Raw genomic sequence first — 17,306 nt, 5'->3', positions numbered from 1 at the left:
TACAGACATCTATGCCTTCCAAACTGCAGTTGTTCAAAGTACGAGTCTCTGGATGTCCAGCCTGCTGTTCTCTAACAGATCACAGTTTATGTGAGGTCAGGAAAGATTCTTGCTCCCTTCTTTCCCTCCCATCCCAGCCCAAAAGGCTTCTAACAAGGCCAAATTTGGGTGGGTTTGCACTTAAATGACAGAGTGCATGAAGTGTACACACGTACCCCCCCGCCAACCTTGAAGTCCCTGCTCCAAAGCACAGAAGAACTAGAGCTGCTCGAACAGGAGATTGCCAGAATTGTTCAATGCAGGCAGAACAGCTTCCCCTCCCCCACTTGGCCTCTTTCTTGGAAATAAATTCAATTAAACATTTTGGCTGAAATTCTTCCCACCCAGCGATACTCTGTTTGAGATAGTCCCTGCTGTCGGAAGGGTTAGCTCTGAGAGTTCGCTGGAGTTTAAAAGCAAGCTGTAAAGGATGCTTCCCTTTATATTTATGCTTGGGTACCACTAATAAGCATTTTTACCAACTAGGACTATGATAGAATCACTTAAAAGCCAGAACTGAAGGAATTAAACATTGTTTCTGAAGGCCAGGATTTTGTAACTGACTTGGATATTAAAAACACGGGGAAAGTCTGAGTGCAGAAGGGAAGGGTGTTTGCTTCCCTGTTACAGACTGCCTGCTGGGGGAGAATTATCAGGGGTAACATATGGCTTATTTCTACCCTTTCCAAAGCCATTTGAAGAGGCTAAGCATCCCTGAACTTCAGATATTTGGGAGCAATGTTACTGGGTCTGTGAATAAGAAACATGAAAGACAAATTATTGAATATCATGGTAGTGTTCCTTTTTTAAAAGCTGAAAAAAATCTGTAAAGAGAACAGCTGTAGTCTGTTTTTACAAAGAGAAACAGATGACATTTGTTGCTGAACTTTTCTCTTTAAAATGGTCCGTGGTGTGCCCAGATCTAAGAGATTACACTGGTTTATGTTTCTTACGTAGCTGCAGAGCTTGTTTTTTTAAAATGTTAAATGTTTTTAAATGTGATACATTTTCTAAACTTTTGTCTATACATTACGAAACTCCAATAATACAAATATGGATTGTGAGGAAAAGCGTGAACGTTTGTAGTTTTCCTGAGTCCTGACACTTGTTAGACCTGCAAGCTGCAGAGTTCGTGTTTTCTTGTAGCAGGTAAAATGCTAATTCTACGCATGCGTTTATTTGGAACTTCCCCTGGAAGAGGACTTAGGATTGTTTACAGGCTAATTTCATGAGAAGTCATTTGTGCTATTAAAGTTTGATTGGGAAAAGTGGGGGTTTACATGCTTGTTTTATATGCCAGATATCTGACGTAAGTTATTGCTACTTTGGTTTTGTGCCCAACACTTTCAACTGGAGCCGTTACAATGCAGGAAAGTACTTTTAAGTTATTCACATCAACAATATAGTGACATATGGGCTGAATTTCTGCCAAATGAGCCTATTATTTAAGAGTAGCCACTAGCACAAGAAATAAGCTATTCAAAGAAAGAGGTAAAGTTAGAACTTGGAAACCATAGGTCTTCCTACTGCTTGCCTAACTTACAGAGAGAGTGAGCTTGATGGGAAGAGATGGACGGGGTGTAGAGGGAAGGCATCCGTGTAACCCAGTGGTCTTGATACTTGAATGCCACCTCCTAGCCTGGGTGGGTCATTCTGCAGCCAATTTTCTAACTGTGGAAAGAGCTTGTCATCAGTACTGGTAATTGAGCCTGGCTGGTGTGCTCATGTACTCTTACCCTTTCCCGCATCCCGCAAGAGCTGCTTTGCCCTCTTTGGCAGCCAATTCATTACTTGCAGGGCTTCTCCCTTTGTTTTCACTCTTTTTCCCTGCTTGTCCTTGATGCTGGTGAAGTGTTTGTCACTCACAGCACAAGGCTGCTTTGCTGAGCTAAATCAAACCAGCACAGTGCAGCTTCAGACTTTGTTTGCTCGCTCTTTTTTTTTTTTTTTTCTCCTCTGTGCTCCAAGGAAAGTAGTAAATGTTTATTGCCCCTTGCTGGTTGAAGAAAGAGCATGTGCAGTACAGAACTGTTTAGAAGAAATGTCATTATTTTTCTTTTCTATCTGTTGGCATGAGGTTTTCTTTTATTTAAAAAAAAGGGGGGGGGAGGGCAGGGGGAGAGGGACAAAGGCTGAAGAGCTCCTGTCTACAGATGAACACATTTGATAACTCTGGACAGTTATTTTCTCTGCTGAATATTTAGACAAGTAAAACAAAGTCCATGTTGAATTAATGCATCGTGTTCTGGAACAGCGAGACTTTTTCCAGAAGCAGGTCTGACAAAGGGGGGGTGGAGTGGAGGAGTGGGGGAGGGCGAGCGCAGACTGCTGACTGAGGGGAAAGTATTTTGAAAGAAAATTCTTCTGTGGTTTGGAAGATGTAGAGTTGGGGCTGTTGCATTTTGCTGAGAAATCGTTAATTGGCTAATTTCTAGCCCAGTTCCCCCCTGTCTCCACCCCTACTGGCATATCAACAAGGATGGGGTCACAGAAAGCTGGGGGCATGTACAAACACCAGCTGAGCAAAGGAAATTACAACCTTACTTGGTTGGCTCCTGAAGTGCTGCAGATAACTTCCACACTTATTTATGGAGGCAGAAAAGAGCAAACTTACAAAATATAGGTGAAGGAGAGGTATGCAAAATGGGGCGTTCAGAACTTGGAAGCAGAAACGTATGAGCGCTGGCCATTTGCCTGGGAGAGATGAGACTGATTATGCAGGGCTGGAAATGTGCATGGTATTTTAGCTGCTTAAAGGCAAGGTTCCTGTCCCAAATAGTTTACAGCCTAAACAAAGAGGAGATCTGTGCATCAAAGGAACCTGGGCAACTGGCAATTTGGCATGCATCTTATTACAACCAAAAGGTTTTTCACAGTGGGAAAGTGATATTTATTTGGTATTTTTGAAAGCTTTTAAAGAAGGACTAAAACTAAGCTCGTTTGGCAAGGCAGGAAGTCAGGGTAGGTAAGGCTTATTTTAGGAAGGATTTGAGAGTTTCAGGTTATTTGATACCATGAAGGAGGGAGCCTATTCAGGTTGATGAGACATCATAAGAAAGGCATGGGGCTGAGTGGGAAAAGATGAAAGCATTTGAAGGAGTGGGAAATCTTAAGGGAGCAGAACACATGAGAGTGTGTAGTAGAATATTAAAGCAAGGCACAGCACACAGGCTTGAAAATTCAAGGTGGGACAACTGAATTTGGTGTACTCTTGGTTGGAGACTGGCTGAAGTAAGAGTGCTGCTGTGCCAAGAGCCTTCAGCAAGAGTAGTACGCTGAAAGGCTGGGAAGGGAGCAAAGGAAGCAGGAGGTGGCTGTAGTGGTTGCGTGAAAGAGGTTGAAGGGCCAGCTCAGGGCTCTAGCGGTGAGGAGCAGCAGTGACAGAGGATTTTGAAGATGTTGGGGAAAGAAACTGTTACCTTGGTGATAGACTAGGAGGAATCTGAAATAACCAGTGCCAAGCAAATCGGGAAGATTGAATAAGGAAGATTTGGAAAGCGCTACTGAAGCTCTACGTTACAACTTGAGCAGTAAAACCGTAGGTCTGCTTTCCTTGACCTGACAGTAAGTATAAATCCAGACAGCCAGAGGAGGGACTAAGTTGCCTTCTCAAGACACCTCATAACTTTAATGTGTAGTATATGTGTGCGTGAGCGCACGTGTAAAATCTGAAATTCTGGTTTGATAGATGGGATTGGAGGAGCCCCACAGGCTGTCAAATTCAGTGTCTTGCTCTGTCAGACAATTAGGTACGGTTTCTTCAGGAGTGGATGGAGCTTCATCCTAGCTGTTCTGAGGATTTTCCTGTGGAGGAGATGTCCTAACAGGTTACGTGATGTAGAAAATGCCATGCCCAATGCCTAAAAATACTTTGAGATTCCCCTTCTACTAGCAGACAGAAATACAGCAGATGAAACAAAAGAAAACCTATTTGGGTATATGCTGTTTAAAGGGAGTGTGATGGAATGGACGTGTCTGCTGGCTGTTTAATTACAAGCTGCAATCCTACACAAAAGGAAAAAATACAAAGTACTGTTGTCATGGTCTACCATTATACAAAAATAAATGTTGTTGACATTAAGTCCTCCTGGAATTTAACAAGTTAAATGTAGCATCCCTAGTTTTTCTGCAACCAGTATGTTGTATCATAGCCATTGAGCAGGCTGGGTGAGACAAAAGAAATCGTTCCGTCCCCACTACACTATGGCTGCAAAGGTGACCTTTTACTACTTGATGAGCATAGCCAAGGTGCCTACAGGTCATCTTGCTCTGCTGTAAATCATATGATGGTTTAAGAGCTGTATTAGAAATCCCATTTATGCAAAAAGTTGCACTTCATTAAGCTCCATGTTAAAATGGGTGGGAGAAGACATGTGGGCGCTCTTAAACTATCCTAGCCTGGTTTTAGATCATTCCATATAGGTTGCCTTGACTCTGCTTCTAGCAGTCTCAAATAGGCTTCTTTCCTCAAAATTAAGTGAAGCTGCATTGAAACTAGTCTGGTTTAGTACAGAGAACAGTTTCACACAGAGTTTGTGGTGCCACCACTAAAAGAACCAGTCTCGCCTTCCCCAGCATCTTCCCTTCTCCTTTATGCTCATGCAGATCTGCAATGAACCAAACCAGACTTAAGGTCATACTAACTTTTCCTTGGCCAGGGTGGCTTCAGGTCCATCTCATGGCAAAGTTGCAAACTATGCAAGGAGAGGTGGTGGGTGCAACGCAGGATGAAGGAGGGGAAAGGGAACAGTTTTGGCTACTGCAGCACTAGGCATGCATTCAAAAACTCTTTTTAAAGCAGCTTTTTCATTTTAAAGCTATTCCTATTTGTGTATAGGAGAGGCCTCAGTTTGGCAGAACACTTATGTTGCTGGAGGGACACAAAATGGTTGTGGTGTTGGTTTGGTTTCTTTTTTTTCTCTTCTAACAGCCATGGAAGGGCATTAGATGTCTGTGGCTTGTGAAGGAGTGACCCGTAACTCTCAAATACCACTGGCTTCCTTGTACCTGGTCTGTTGAAAATAATGTGGTTGTATACATCTGTACAAAACACATACTATAAATAGCTGTAATGCATGGCATTGTGCGGCTCAAATGCTTTGTCCTCTATATACGCACGCTTTCCAGCTGGACTGCAGCGGTCTGTGCTACACTTATTGGGGGGGAAATGTCGGTTGCTAGAAATAAGCCCTCTCTGTAGTATTGTGGGCTGTTAAAAGGACATGGGAACTGTCCTCTGCTGTCCACACTGTTTTCCCAGTGATCTACCAGGACCTGCCTCTATATTTTGGCCCCAAGCCTCTACTGTCTTTCTTCAGGACACCTTAGGTAGAACCAGAGTAAAACAGAAGCCTGCCTTTCTTTGGGGAGCAGAAAAGGAAAGAGGAGAAAGATTGATAGGGAAGTGAGGCTTTGGAATAACTAGTGGACTGAGCACTGGGCTGCCAGGGTGTCTGGGAGGGCTGGGCAGAGCACAGCTACAAGTGGGTGGTATGAGTTGGGTAGTCCAAACAGTGCAGAAATTCCTGTGCATGTTTTAAATAGTGTCTGTGTCTGGGGAGGAGAGAGAATGACACATACTAATCCTTTCCTTCCAAGCTAAGTGGGTTGCAGTTGGGTAATGCATGATGTGACAGACTTGTATCGTAGCTCTTTGCCAAAGAGGCTTTGCTTCTGCATGCATGTTTTGTTCAGATTTGCTAGGGCAGCTGAATTTCCAACAGAGGTATGTCCTTCAGTTCAGCTGGGGAAGGTTATCTTTGACCTGCAAATTAGAGGTAAAGAAATGTAAGTGAAGTTGGCTAATTGAACTATTAACAGATCTCTGGGTGTCACACGCTAAGAACAGAGGTGCCTTTATGCCATTTTCATCTTGAAGGGGAGTAGGACTCCCATCCCATTATTTCCAAAGTGCAGCCTTTTAGCTGATGTATGTGCTTTGTAGCATGTAGTAAGATTTATTCTGCCCACTTGACCTCAGCTGAAGTTGATGTAATGGAAGCTGCAGCTGGGGAATACAAATTATACTTTTGTTGGCATTTTTTTTGCTGTTAATTGTTAAGTCAAAACTTAATGAATCAAAATTAAGCACTAGTATTCTCTGTAGATCTGGGTATACAGCCTTGATGGTAGACCTGGGCTGGTTCACCGGCTTGTATTTTATACCATTGCCTGTCATAGTATTTGAATGAAACCAACATATTTCAGATTTGTCAGTGTAACTCGGTGCAGTGTCTTTCTACTGGCTGATGCTCTGCTGATTCTCTCATGAAACCATTTATCTGTGTTAAGTCTTTCCAGTAACCTTATGTATCAGTCATGAAGTGTCAAATATCTTCTCTTAAAGACTTTTGAATAGTAATCTGAAATTTTGAATGCTACATCAGTCCTCTTAAGTGACACATCCACTGAAAGCTCCACTGCTCCCTTCAGCAAATCTTGGTTTATACAAAACGTCCACTGGCTAGAGATAGTCTTGGAGAAACAAAACAGAATTACACTTTGGTTGCGAGGGGGGCTGTATCTCCAGAATACTGTTTAAGTTATAAACCTCATGTATGTTTGTGGTATCCTCTGCACCACTGAAAGAAACCGAACGTATGTAATCTTGGAAACAGCTGTAACTTTTGCTGTGAAAGCACTTTGCAAAGGGAAATTGTAATGGTGGCTTCCTGTTTTTGATCTGTAGGCTTAAAAATAGGACTGCTAAACAAAAACATTGTAGGACCCTCTTTTCTAAGCAGATTTTTAACACTTTTGATTGTCTTGCTTCATGGGGGAATTTCTTCCTCTCTCTTCTCTTCCTACTTCCATGCAGTCTCATTTTTCCTCTTCCTTCGTATAGGGACGAGTCACCTAAAGGGCTTTCCTCTCAAAGGGCTGTAGTCTTGAGTTGAAAGCCACAGGACTGCAGATGTAAGCGGTGGAGGTGTTCATGGACAGTCTAAGAGAGTGGCAATTCAGAAAAGCCTTACCTGTGCATCCCAGTGTCATGGTACTTGGATGGGGTTCCATCCTCCTTAGCAGCTCAGTATTTCATTTTATAGAGTGGGCCAGTGTCTTCTGGTCATGCAGAGCCACTGATGGGCGGTATCGAGTATGCCATGTGCAAGGCAGCACGGTGAGAGCAGCAACAGGCGGCAAAGCAGTAATCTCAATACTGACAGTAGAGTGGTCCTCAAGAGTGCGGTCTCTCCCCAGTAAACCTAAGCAATGGTGAAAAGCTCAGGAAAGAGGCTGCAGCTCTCCCAGCTGGGCATGTGGCTTCCCCATGCAACTGGCAGCCGCTTTTCCAATGTGTCACCTCAACAGCATGGTCAGTCCTTCCTGGCCTGTTTTCAGCCAGAATGAGAGGAGTTGGAGGATGTCTCTGCTCTTCTGCCTTACCTTGAAACAAACTGGAAAGGAAGTCCAGGAGTCAGTGGCTGGGAGGAAGACAGGCAGTAATTAACAGGTGGAGCAGTGATATGTGCCCACATGTATAGTTGCAGGCCCAAAAGTTGTGTTTGCAGAAGTTGCTGGCTATTGTAGTAGCTTGCATGGATCTCTTGTCTTTTTCACTGGCAAGCCGCTCATCCATATTTGGAGTGGAGAGAGTGGATTTGTGTGGGGGAGGAAGGGATCTAATGTTTGGAAGGTGGTTGCATCCTAATTTGCAAAGGACCTTCACCTCAAACTTTGATTTCCTTTTGTCGTGGTTTAACCCCAGCCAGCAGCTAAGTACAACACAGCTGCTCATTCACTTCCCCCACCCAGTGGGATGGGGGAGAGAACTGAAAAAAAGAAAAACTTGTGGATTGAGATAAAGACAGTTTAATAGGACAGAAATGAAGAAAATAATGATAATAATAATAATACTACTACTAAAATGAGAATAATAATAAAAAAGGAATTGGAGTATACAAAACAAGTGATGCACACTGCAGTTGCTGATGACTCACCGATGGATGCCCAGTTAGTCCCTGAGCAGTGATCCGTGCCCCCCACCCCCTGGCCAACTTCCCCCAGTTTGGTATACTGGGCATGACATCATATGGAAAGGAATACCCCTTTGGCCAGTTTGGGTCAGCTGTCCTGGCTGTGTCCTCTCCCAACTGCTTGTGCCCCTCCAGCCTTCTTGCTGACTGGGCATGAGAAGCTGAAAAATCATTAACTTAGTATAAACACTGCTTAGCAACAACTGAAAGCATCAGTGTGTCATCAGCATTATTCTCATACTGAATCCAAAACGTAACACTATACCAGCTACTAGAAGGAAAAGTAACTCTATCCCAGCTGAAACCAGAGCATCCTTGAATGATCAGACGCAAATGCTGTTGGGGTTGATGGGTGACCAATGTCTCAATTCCTCACACAGGAGAAGTCCTGCTGCAGCAGGAGTTTGGAAAGCTGTGTTGAATTCTAGGAGTGAGCAGCTCACTCGTGGCCTCCTACCCTGTCCTCTGCAGAAGAAGGGAGGTTACATCCCTGAAGAGTGAGACCACTCTACCCAGCCAGAGGAGCTGAATAGCTCGCTTTAACTGCAGCAGGGATTGCTGTTTATGTGGAGGAAAAATAAGATAAACAGAGAAACTTCTGTTGTAGCTGTAGTGGCAAGGGTGAACTCTGATAGCTTGGGTTATAAAGCGGCTTTGGTATGGGGGAGATACAAAGCAGGGCCTTCTTCCAATGCCCAGCAAACACATGGCTTAGCTCTTTATTACTCTCCTAGAAACATCCCTGGAAGTGTCTGAAGCAATGTGTGTCTGGACAGTGCAGCTCTGTGCACCTGAACTTTCCCTTGGCCCTCTCCTCTTGGGGATGAAATTAGCTGCCTGGGGATCTTCTGCAGTTCAGTTTAGTGCTTGGGGCTTTGCATGCAGTGGAAACCGGGCATGTAACTCCTTCAGCAGCAGTCACCTGAAATAGAAGAAAAATGAGTCCACCTTTACTGTGCAGAGCAGAACCCCAGCTAGGAAAGCTGTCCTGTGACTTTGAAGCAGGGTTTCAGTAGCTGGGTTTCATTCGTCAGGCCCCATCTTGTAGAGTATTTCTGTGGGGAAGGTGTCGTATCCTGATGGTGCTAATTAAAAATTAGCTGGAATTCCTTACCAGTGATAAAACAGTTAAAGCAGCCCTCTTAGGGGAGAGCAAGAGAGAGTATTTTCCTCTTGGAGGCAAAGTTTTTGACAGGTTTTACCCCATCAGAATGAGAAGGATCTAAAAGCAACCCATTGAGGGAAGTTGACTTCAGAGATGTAGTTTTGCTGAATTTTCTGCCATCAGATGCTCTGCCAACATTTTTTTTTCTGCTTTCTGAGGTATTATTTCTTACTTTGTCTCAGTAAGGGTTTGGGTTGGTTTTTTTTTTTTTCTTAAAGTTTCCATGCTTTGCCCAGCAACAAAATGCAGTTGAGCCACAAAAACAAACAGATGGTTGGGTCTGCTTCGCTCTCTCCAAAAGAGTGTTTGCCTCAAGCTGCTGCAACCTTTTCATAGCTCCTTTGTTCTGCAGTGATCAGGAGCTCTGGATTCACTTAATTTCCTGCCCGTTCCAGTGCACTGACAACCCTCTATTTGTTCCTGGCCGTGCCTTGTTGCAAACACCAGTAGAAAGTGCTAGGACAGCCGGTTGGGGTGCGCTTTATTGCTTGCCTTCCCTGCCTTTGATCTAGCTACAGAAACTCATGCTGTTACATGCACTGTAGCCTGGGTTCAGGAGAGGGGTTTGGTAACACTTTCCGTGTCTGCCGCTGTAGAGCAAGGCTGGTAGTACACATTTTCAATGCCAGCTGTAATTTTTTAAGCTAACTGAGGAAAAGGTTGACCTTGAGCGTGATGGAAATGCTGCAGTAAATGACTCCTGGTGGGTGGAGGAAGATGCTGAGAAAGTGTCTGTTCTGCTCTGCTCATTGGCTTGTTCTCATCAAGTCTGCCCAGCTGGGAAGGGGATAGGTGCTGGAGATGAATAGGGATGCTAAGTTTTTGGCTCAAACGCCATACTTGAAATCTAGCTGTGCTTTTGAAGTATGTGTCTTAGTTCTGGTCCTCCTTTACCACTGCCACCCGTGTATTTCTCTGGAGTGAGGTCCACCAAAAGTATGTTTGCAAAACACTTCACAACCCATGAATGCAAGATGCTGTATGGTCTCCTGTCAAATGCAAACCCCTTATATTCTTTTGTCACTTTTTTTAATAACTGTTTTAAGCTCATTGCTGTAGACCTATGCTGTTCAAGAGGTCCAAGGAGAGCGGTGTGATGGGCCAGCCCCTCTGAGTTGGGGAGGATCAGTCCCTCTCGGGATGCAGGGCTTGGGTTTCAGTAACACAATGCTTTGTGCAGCCATGTGCATGTTCAAAAGAGCCAACTGGCTGGAGCTCCTGCAGTGACGCTTGGCTGATTTGGCAGCGGGGCTGATTCTGTCAAGTTACAGTATGGGAGTTAAGTCCAGCTTCAAATCCTCTCCCTTACCCATGTGAGGAACTTGGAGGGGGGTGGGAAGAAGGGGGGAAGCTCTCTGGGGACTTTTTGTCATTATTGGCATGGAAACACTTTGTGATTATCAGCAGCAGGATAGCGGCAAGGGGCTGATTATCTATCATGTCGTCAGCACAAATAATCAGTGGGCCCCTGAGCAGGGCTCCGCCTTTTGTAATGGCTCCACGTAATCACTGCATAACAGTTTAAAAGCAAGCAGAACAGAAAAACAGCTGGACTAATTCTGACCCTAACCGATGTTGCCTTTTCTCCCTTCACTAGAAGAGAAATATGTCACTATCCAGCCATACGCCAGCCAGGGGAAGGATGAGATTGGGTTCGAAAAAGGGGTCACCGTGGAGGTCATCCAAAAGAACCTGGAAGGATGGTGGTACATAAGGTAAAGAAGCTGTGCAGCCAGATTGCTGCAGAACCTGTGACAATAAGCTTTTCTGATAATTCACTTAATGTTAGCATTTAAATAATTCTGTAGCTGGGCAAAGAAACCCAAATCATTCATAATGCCTCTTGAAGAAATGTAAAGAAAAGGCTAAGATGATACAATGGTGATTAAAGTAACACTACAGTGTCTGCAAAAGCTGTGGACCATTCTAGTGGGGAAATTCCTGAACTTGTAGATTTATTTTTTTTTTCCTTCTTTCAAGTTAAAAGCCCATATCTGAGTTAAGATCTGTGAGACCTAACAAAGCTTTCTGTTGTGTGTAATTTCAATGTTTTTCCAGTATAAGAGTTATTCTGCAACACTTTTAAATCTATTTATAGCAATGCTGAAAGGCTGATTGTGATCTCTTGAGCTGTTTAAGGCAGGTAGTGCTATTTTCAGGGACATAAGAGATCATGCTGGTTGTAGCCCTTTTCCAACTTATTGATGACTTCAACTAATTAGCCTGATTTCTGATTATCCACGTTAGATACTCCTAACGTAGAGGGCCTGGATGCCAAGGGCAGGTGGAGTTATCATCATGTATCAAACTTTATGTATTTGAAACAGCAGTCATAGAGGAGACTTGTGGCTTAGGAATCTCCTTTTTAAACACTTATGGGGATAATTTAGGTTAGATGTGTCTCAGATAGTGATGTAAGGTGTCAGGATGAGTACTTAATGAGACCTTTCTCCATCTCGGTTCATGCAGCACTTAAGTTTTAGTGCTCTTTCATGACTCTGCCCCTTGGTTTGTATCTATGTATGAATCTGGCAGTGCTGTGACACCCCATTTCTCTTTAAAAAAGATATAATACAACAGGTAGCTTTAAGAAAGAGGTTTATCTGTCAAGTGGCGCAAAACATCTCATCTAGTCATCTTTTTCCATTCAGCCTGTAATTATAGTCGTTATTTTTTCCCCTTTCCCTCCCCAAGCTCTAACTTGCTTTTGTTTGAATTCTGCTTGATTTATCAGCTATGAATGAGGACTGTGAAAATGCTAACTGAAGCAATGTTGTTGTTTTTCTTGATGTCCTTTACTTAGAAAACTGATATTATTTTTTTTACTTTTTTTTTTTTTTTTTTTTTTTTTTTTTTTTTACTTTTTTTATTTCCTATCTAATGCTCCTGTAGAGGGAGTAGGCTAATAAAGATAGCAGTGGAGCCAGGAAGGCACTCTAGATAGGAGGAACTCAAAAATGCCTGGGTTTGGTCAGGTCACATTTTTTTTCTCCTTTAATCATTCACAGAAGTGAAATCCAAAGTTGCAGATTGAGGAATCTGGTTTTCCATATAGGTTTTCCAAGGGGAGAAACATTGCAAGACATCTTCAGTTTACTTTGGTATTCTCCTTCTGAAATGCAGCCTTATTACTACTGTTGGTTGCCCTTTACCATACTAACAGTTCTACAATAAGCAGAATTTCTTTCCCCCCCCCCTTTTATTCACACACTCCTTTCAGCCAATCCAAAACACGTATTTTCCTATATATCAGAAGTATATTCTGGTGACAGTGACGGTGACACTTGCTGCAGTGGCTTAAGTGGCTCCTTCATGGTGATCTACTGGAAGGACAGCAGATGCCCCAGGCACCCCATGGTAGCTGGAGAAGGCAGAATGCCCTTGGCTTTTTTGTAAGAGGCATTTTGAGCTGAGCAACCCCTCTTCTTGTTAAAAGGTGGGTTAGGTGCTCCCCATATGTGTGTGACAAGTGTAGTGGGGGTCAGCCATCATCCTCTCTGCTGCTCTGGAACACTACGCTGCAGTCTTGCTGGAGGATTAAGCTGCACTTAGAAACAGGGGTTTTTTTCCATAGGCAACACTTTTGGAAATGTTGATGCAGTGATCCATCCCTGCAGGCTGGTTCTTTGCAGCCTGGGTAGCTGATCTCCAAACTGTCTTGTGCTGTTTATTAGACTTGCACTGCTCTGAATACTGTTAGGTACTACTCAGAAAAGGATTCCTCTTCTGCAGCAATACGGTTTCTGAGTGTTGAGTGCCTTAAAAGGACCACCTCCTTCTCCTGCAGTGAGTGTGAGGGGAGAGGGAGCAGGAAGAGACTGCAGTTGAATCCTGCTGCTTTGTTGTCTGCTGGGCTAGGTAACAGACACCACACACATCAGTGTGTAGAAAAAAAACCAAATCCAGCAGCTTGCAAATGGAATCCACCTTAAAGACATTAGCTTGTTCCACCTTAAATATGTAATTTCCCCAAATTCCTGGCCATGTGCTGATCCTCATTTCCTGTCCTTCTTTTTCTTTTTTTTTTTTTTCTTTTTTCTTTTTTTCCCCCTAGTTTGCTTCCCTCTGGAGTAATTCCAGTGCTCTGGAGCTGGAAAGCAGATGTGACTCTCAGTCAGACTCACAGAGGCACTTCTGACTTTTTTTTTAACATTCCTATGGTTTGAATCCACTTTTTCCTTCATGTAATATAAACGGGGAGGGGGGGTGGAATCACCGAGGAACCAAATCACTGCACCTAATTCTGCGATCCTCCCAGCTGAATGCTGTAGGAGCTAGAGGTAATATTGGTGTCTTCCTTTATTTCACCCTGTGTACATTATGACTTTGAAAAAAAAAAATAAAATCATTGGGACTCTGGAGAAGTGAAAGGAAGGCTCTGACCTGGGATCCTTATTACTGTTCTGCTAAGTTCGGTGGATCTATGTGCTTCCTCTTATGATCATAGCTGGTATTAGCATCCATTATTTAGATCTTGCTTTCTATCAGTTACTGTCACCTGGAGGTTATCTCCTGGTGCCGAAGTGGATTGCAGCACAAGTAAATAGCAATATGTTAAGTAAAGCTTTTGCTATTTGCCTGCATCTTCATTTTGTGGTTCATTCTGAGCCTCAGCCCATGTGAATGAAGTGCAGTTGGGTGGTGGTAGTGGCACTGAAATGAGGAATCTAGGATGGGGTTGTGAATATAAATGAAGAATATTGTGATTCAACTCTTAGATGTGAAGTGAAGATCATTACCACTTCAGGACTTCTCTGTTGCCTTAGTTTTCACCTATAAAATGGGGACATCAAGTAGTCTTCTAAGGTGATGTTTGCAAAGGGCTTTAAGATTGGCAAGTTCAAGGACTAAGGTGAAAAATGTAAGCCTATTTGACTTGCATACACAGCTTTTATTTGTGAAGTTACACAAATAAACTGGCAGTTGCTGGCAGCTACTGCTCAGTAGTAACTTCAGGTTGAATTTACTAACTCACAGAAGAAATAACCAGCACAACTTCTCTACTGAAGATATGTTGCCCAGAGTTATTGACTGTCCAGCTATTGCTGCTACTATTCATTGGGAGAAACTGTGTGAGATCAGAGGTGTCTGAAGCGGCGGGGTTATATGGGCTGATCCAAATACGTACAGTTGGCAGGAGAACTAACAAGCCAGTACAGAACCTGCCTGTGGCTGCCTTTCTGATCTTAAACATGTTAAGTCTCCCACAAACTAAGACGGATGTAAACTGTTTTTTCTTGCTGATTTTGCACAATCAAGCTCTGTTGAAAGTAACTTTTGGAACTGGAGTGCTCAGTGCATTGACCAATGTGGCTTTCTCACAGACAAAAACCTTTACATCTCCAGATGATGTAAAGTTAGAAATGTCCTTTTAAAAAAACTTCCCTGATGCACAGGCAGCAGAAAGCACTGGTCAGTAGCTCTGCAAAAAGGCCATCAACTGCAAAAGGGGATGAAGCCAAAAGTCTTCATGGCTCGAAAATGGCACTGAGAGATGCCTTGCCACACTAGGGGATGTGGCACACATTAAGGCCTTTTTTCTTTTTTCTTTTTTTGGCTTGGTTTGAGGCTTATCAGAAAAGCCTCAAGGGGGACAGGATTGAATAGATCCAAATTGCATCTTGATATAGTATCAATGGCTGGATGCTGTGTATCTGCTCAAAGTCAAATCAATTCATTACCATTTTGCTACTTCTTGTTAGTCTTCATGCAGCAAACAAAGTTCAGAGCTGTTGGGATGCTTTCCTTTGACCCCAGAATCTTTGGAAAAACTTGTCACTACACTCTCTCAGCAGGGGAGATTCCGTATCTTTGCCTTCATGTGTGACAGAAGGCAGGTACGTAGGGAGAAGTAGCATCTCTAGTATCCTGGCTGATCTAGATGAAAGGGGAGGAAAAGGCAAGATTTTGGAGAGAAAGGTCCTTGTGGTCATTGCTAGAAGTACAGCAATTGTATTTGCTTTTGTACAGGAATAGTAATGAAGAAGTCTAGGGAAGCAAATCTGCAGTGCATTTTCCTGTTCTTCCCATAAAGTCCCAGTGCTACTCTTGAGTGTCTGGATGTGGTGAATGAGCCCAGGGTGTGCCCTGGTGCAGAAATCTCAGCACAAACCTCAGAATCCAAGTGTTGGCATGACAAAGTTGCTCATCTGCCAGGGAATCATTTGCTGATATTCCCCCCGCCCCAGCTCCTTCCTCTGCTGTCTAATGAGTCTCCATTTTCATTAAAGAGCCTTAGAGTCCTACTGTTTTAACCTTTGTATTTCCTGCAGATTTCCTGAGCACCAGGATTTTAATGGTGCCTGCTTTCCCACTTACAGTTCAAGCGCCTGCTTTGGGTATCTTGAGAGATTAAAGGGAGAAAGGTTTCAGTGACTCACTCTGTAGCAAGTTAGGGTTTCATTAGGGAAAGCAGAGTTCATCCACGTGGTCCTCCCTGGAGTCTGATTGTAATCTGAAATCCCTGCTGAGGTGTTAGGAATGGCAGGAGTTAGAAAAACCATCTTCCCAAAAGCCCAGTTGTGAAAGAATGACTTCAGTTTGAAGTGTAGCATGAGCAGCTCAGGCTGGTGCTCCGGGAACATGTACAGGATTCAGATGTCTGTTCAGATTTCCCAGTTTATTTCTTCAAATAGCCCCTAGCTTGTTTAGGAAAATGAGTCTCCATCAAAGCCATTTTTCCTTAGTCAAATTGTTTCTCAACTTTGCAGTGCTAGAGGAAGCTGCAGTAGTTTGAGTCCCATATTCTCCATAAGAGAAGCTGATCATACAGGACTGGGAGTTAGGGGAGGAGGGGCAGTGTTCATTCTAGTTGCAAGGGGGGAGGCTTGCATAAGGGCCTTATAAACTGCAGATGTAGGGGCTCTGTACACCCTTATTTTAGCCCTTTTTCATTTTGAGTTGCCACTAGGAAGTATTAAAACTCTAACAATATTTTACTCATTAGCTGTTTTGCTGTATCGGAAAATACTGAGTTTGCCTAGTACTGTCTCAGCATGGCATAAAACAAACTGGCGGTGCCCTTTGCCTTGTGAGTAACTATTTCTTATCCAGAGAGACTCCTTCCTTAGGATGAGAAATGGCTTTTAGCAGCGCTCCACAGTTCACTGCTAGCTCAGCTGACTTTGAGATGTGTAATCAATAGGTAATAAATGGAGACCACAAAAGCTTATCCAAGAACTGCAAATTTTGGTTTTTGTTATCATCCATCACTTTTGCCTTAGCTATTATACCTGAAATGTGTGAGAAGGCTGTGTTTGATGTGGTGATGTTTCCTTTTGCATCTGCAGGTATTTAGGCAAAGAGGGCTGGGCCCCAGCTTCGTATCTGAAGAAGGCTAAAGATGATCTCCCATCTAGGAAAAAGAACTTAACTGGGCCAGTGGAAATCATAGGAAACATCATGGAGATCAGTAACCTGCTGAACAAGAAATCATCCACTGACAAGGAAACTCAAGCAGAAAACGAGAATGCAGAAACCCATATCACTAAGAAGGAAATCAGTTTGCCCATCCTGTGCAATGACTCTAATGGCAATGCCATGATGACCCCAGACAAGCAGGCTTCCAAACTGGCCCAGGGATCCCCAGCCATAGCAAGGATAGCACCACAAAGAGCTCAAATAAGTAAGGCAGTAAAGTAGTCTGGGTTTCCACTGGCTTGCAATGAATTCTTGTTTTCTGCCTTTCAGGGCTGGCATTGCCTGTCAGCTAAGGTCCCATGTGTCCTGGCCTTATAACTGAGTCCACACAAGCAGATCTTTGCATTGACTGTAGATCTGCAGGGAGTCCAGGACATTGTCCTTCATAAGTAGTGAAAAAATTTAACTTCACTTTATACAAGGGCTGGCTGGTTCTTCTTTATCTTAGCCAGTATGTTTTTACTTTTTTCTCTTTTTCCCAGAGAAGATTTTTTTTCCTTTTAGACACTCTAAAATGTGCCCCCCACCCCCAGTAATGCAGATGATGTGATGGTGTGTTAAAGTCAAGCAGACCACCTGTGTCTTCTCTTGCGTTTGTTCTGCTGTTTTCCTGGGGGCAAGTTGCTATAATGTTTTTACTACTTCATTTGCAAAATGCAGATGCTAACACTAGACTATGCAAGGACTGGCAAGATACTATGATAGAG

General features: G+C 43.4%; 1 protein-coding gene across 5 annotated transcripts in view; it reads left to right on the top strand.

Annotated features, from left to right (window-relative positions):
• Positions 1 to 17,306, top strand: part of SH3PXD2A (SH3 and PX domains 2A) — a 268,881-nt gene that overhangs the window by 234,956 nt on the left and 16,619 nt on the right. For all 5 annotated transcript variants that reach the window (XM_049810140.1, XM_049810141.1, XM_049810139.1 and 2 more), the window contains 2 exons: positions 10,778 to 10,895; positions 16,470 to 16,804. In XM_049810140.1, the coding sequence (XP_049666097.1) occupies positions 10,778 to 10,895; positions 16,470 to 16,804 (453 nt within the window). The remainder of the gene's footprint in view (positions 1 to 10,777; positions 10,896 to 16,469; positions 16,805 to 17,306) is intronic.

Source organism: Accipiter gentilis, chromosome 9, assembly GCF_929443795.1.
Source record: "Accipiter gentilis chromosome 9, bAccGen1.1, whole genome shotgun sequence".
Taxonomy (NCBI): Eukaryota; Metazoa; Chordata; class Aves; order Accipitriformes; family Accipitridae; genus Astur; species Astur gentilis.
Note: the sequence above shows the minus strand (reverse complement) of the source record. Positions and strands in the feature narration are given on the sequence as shown.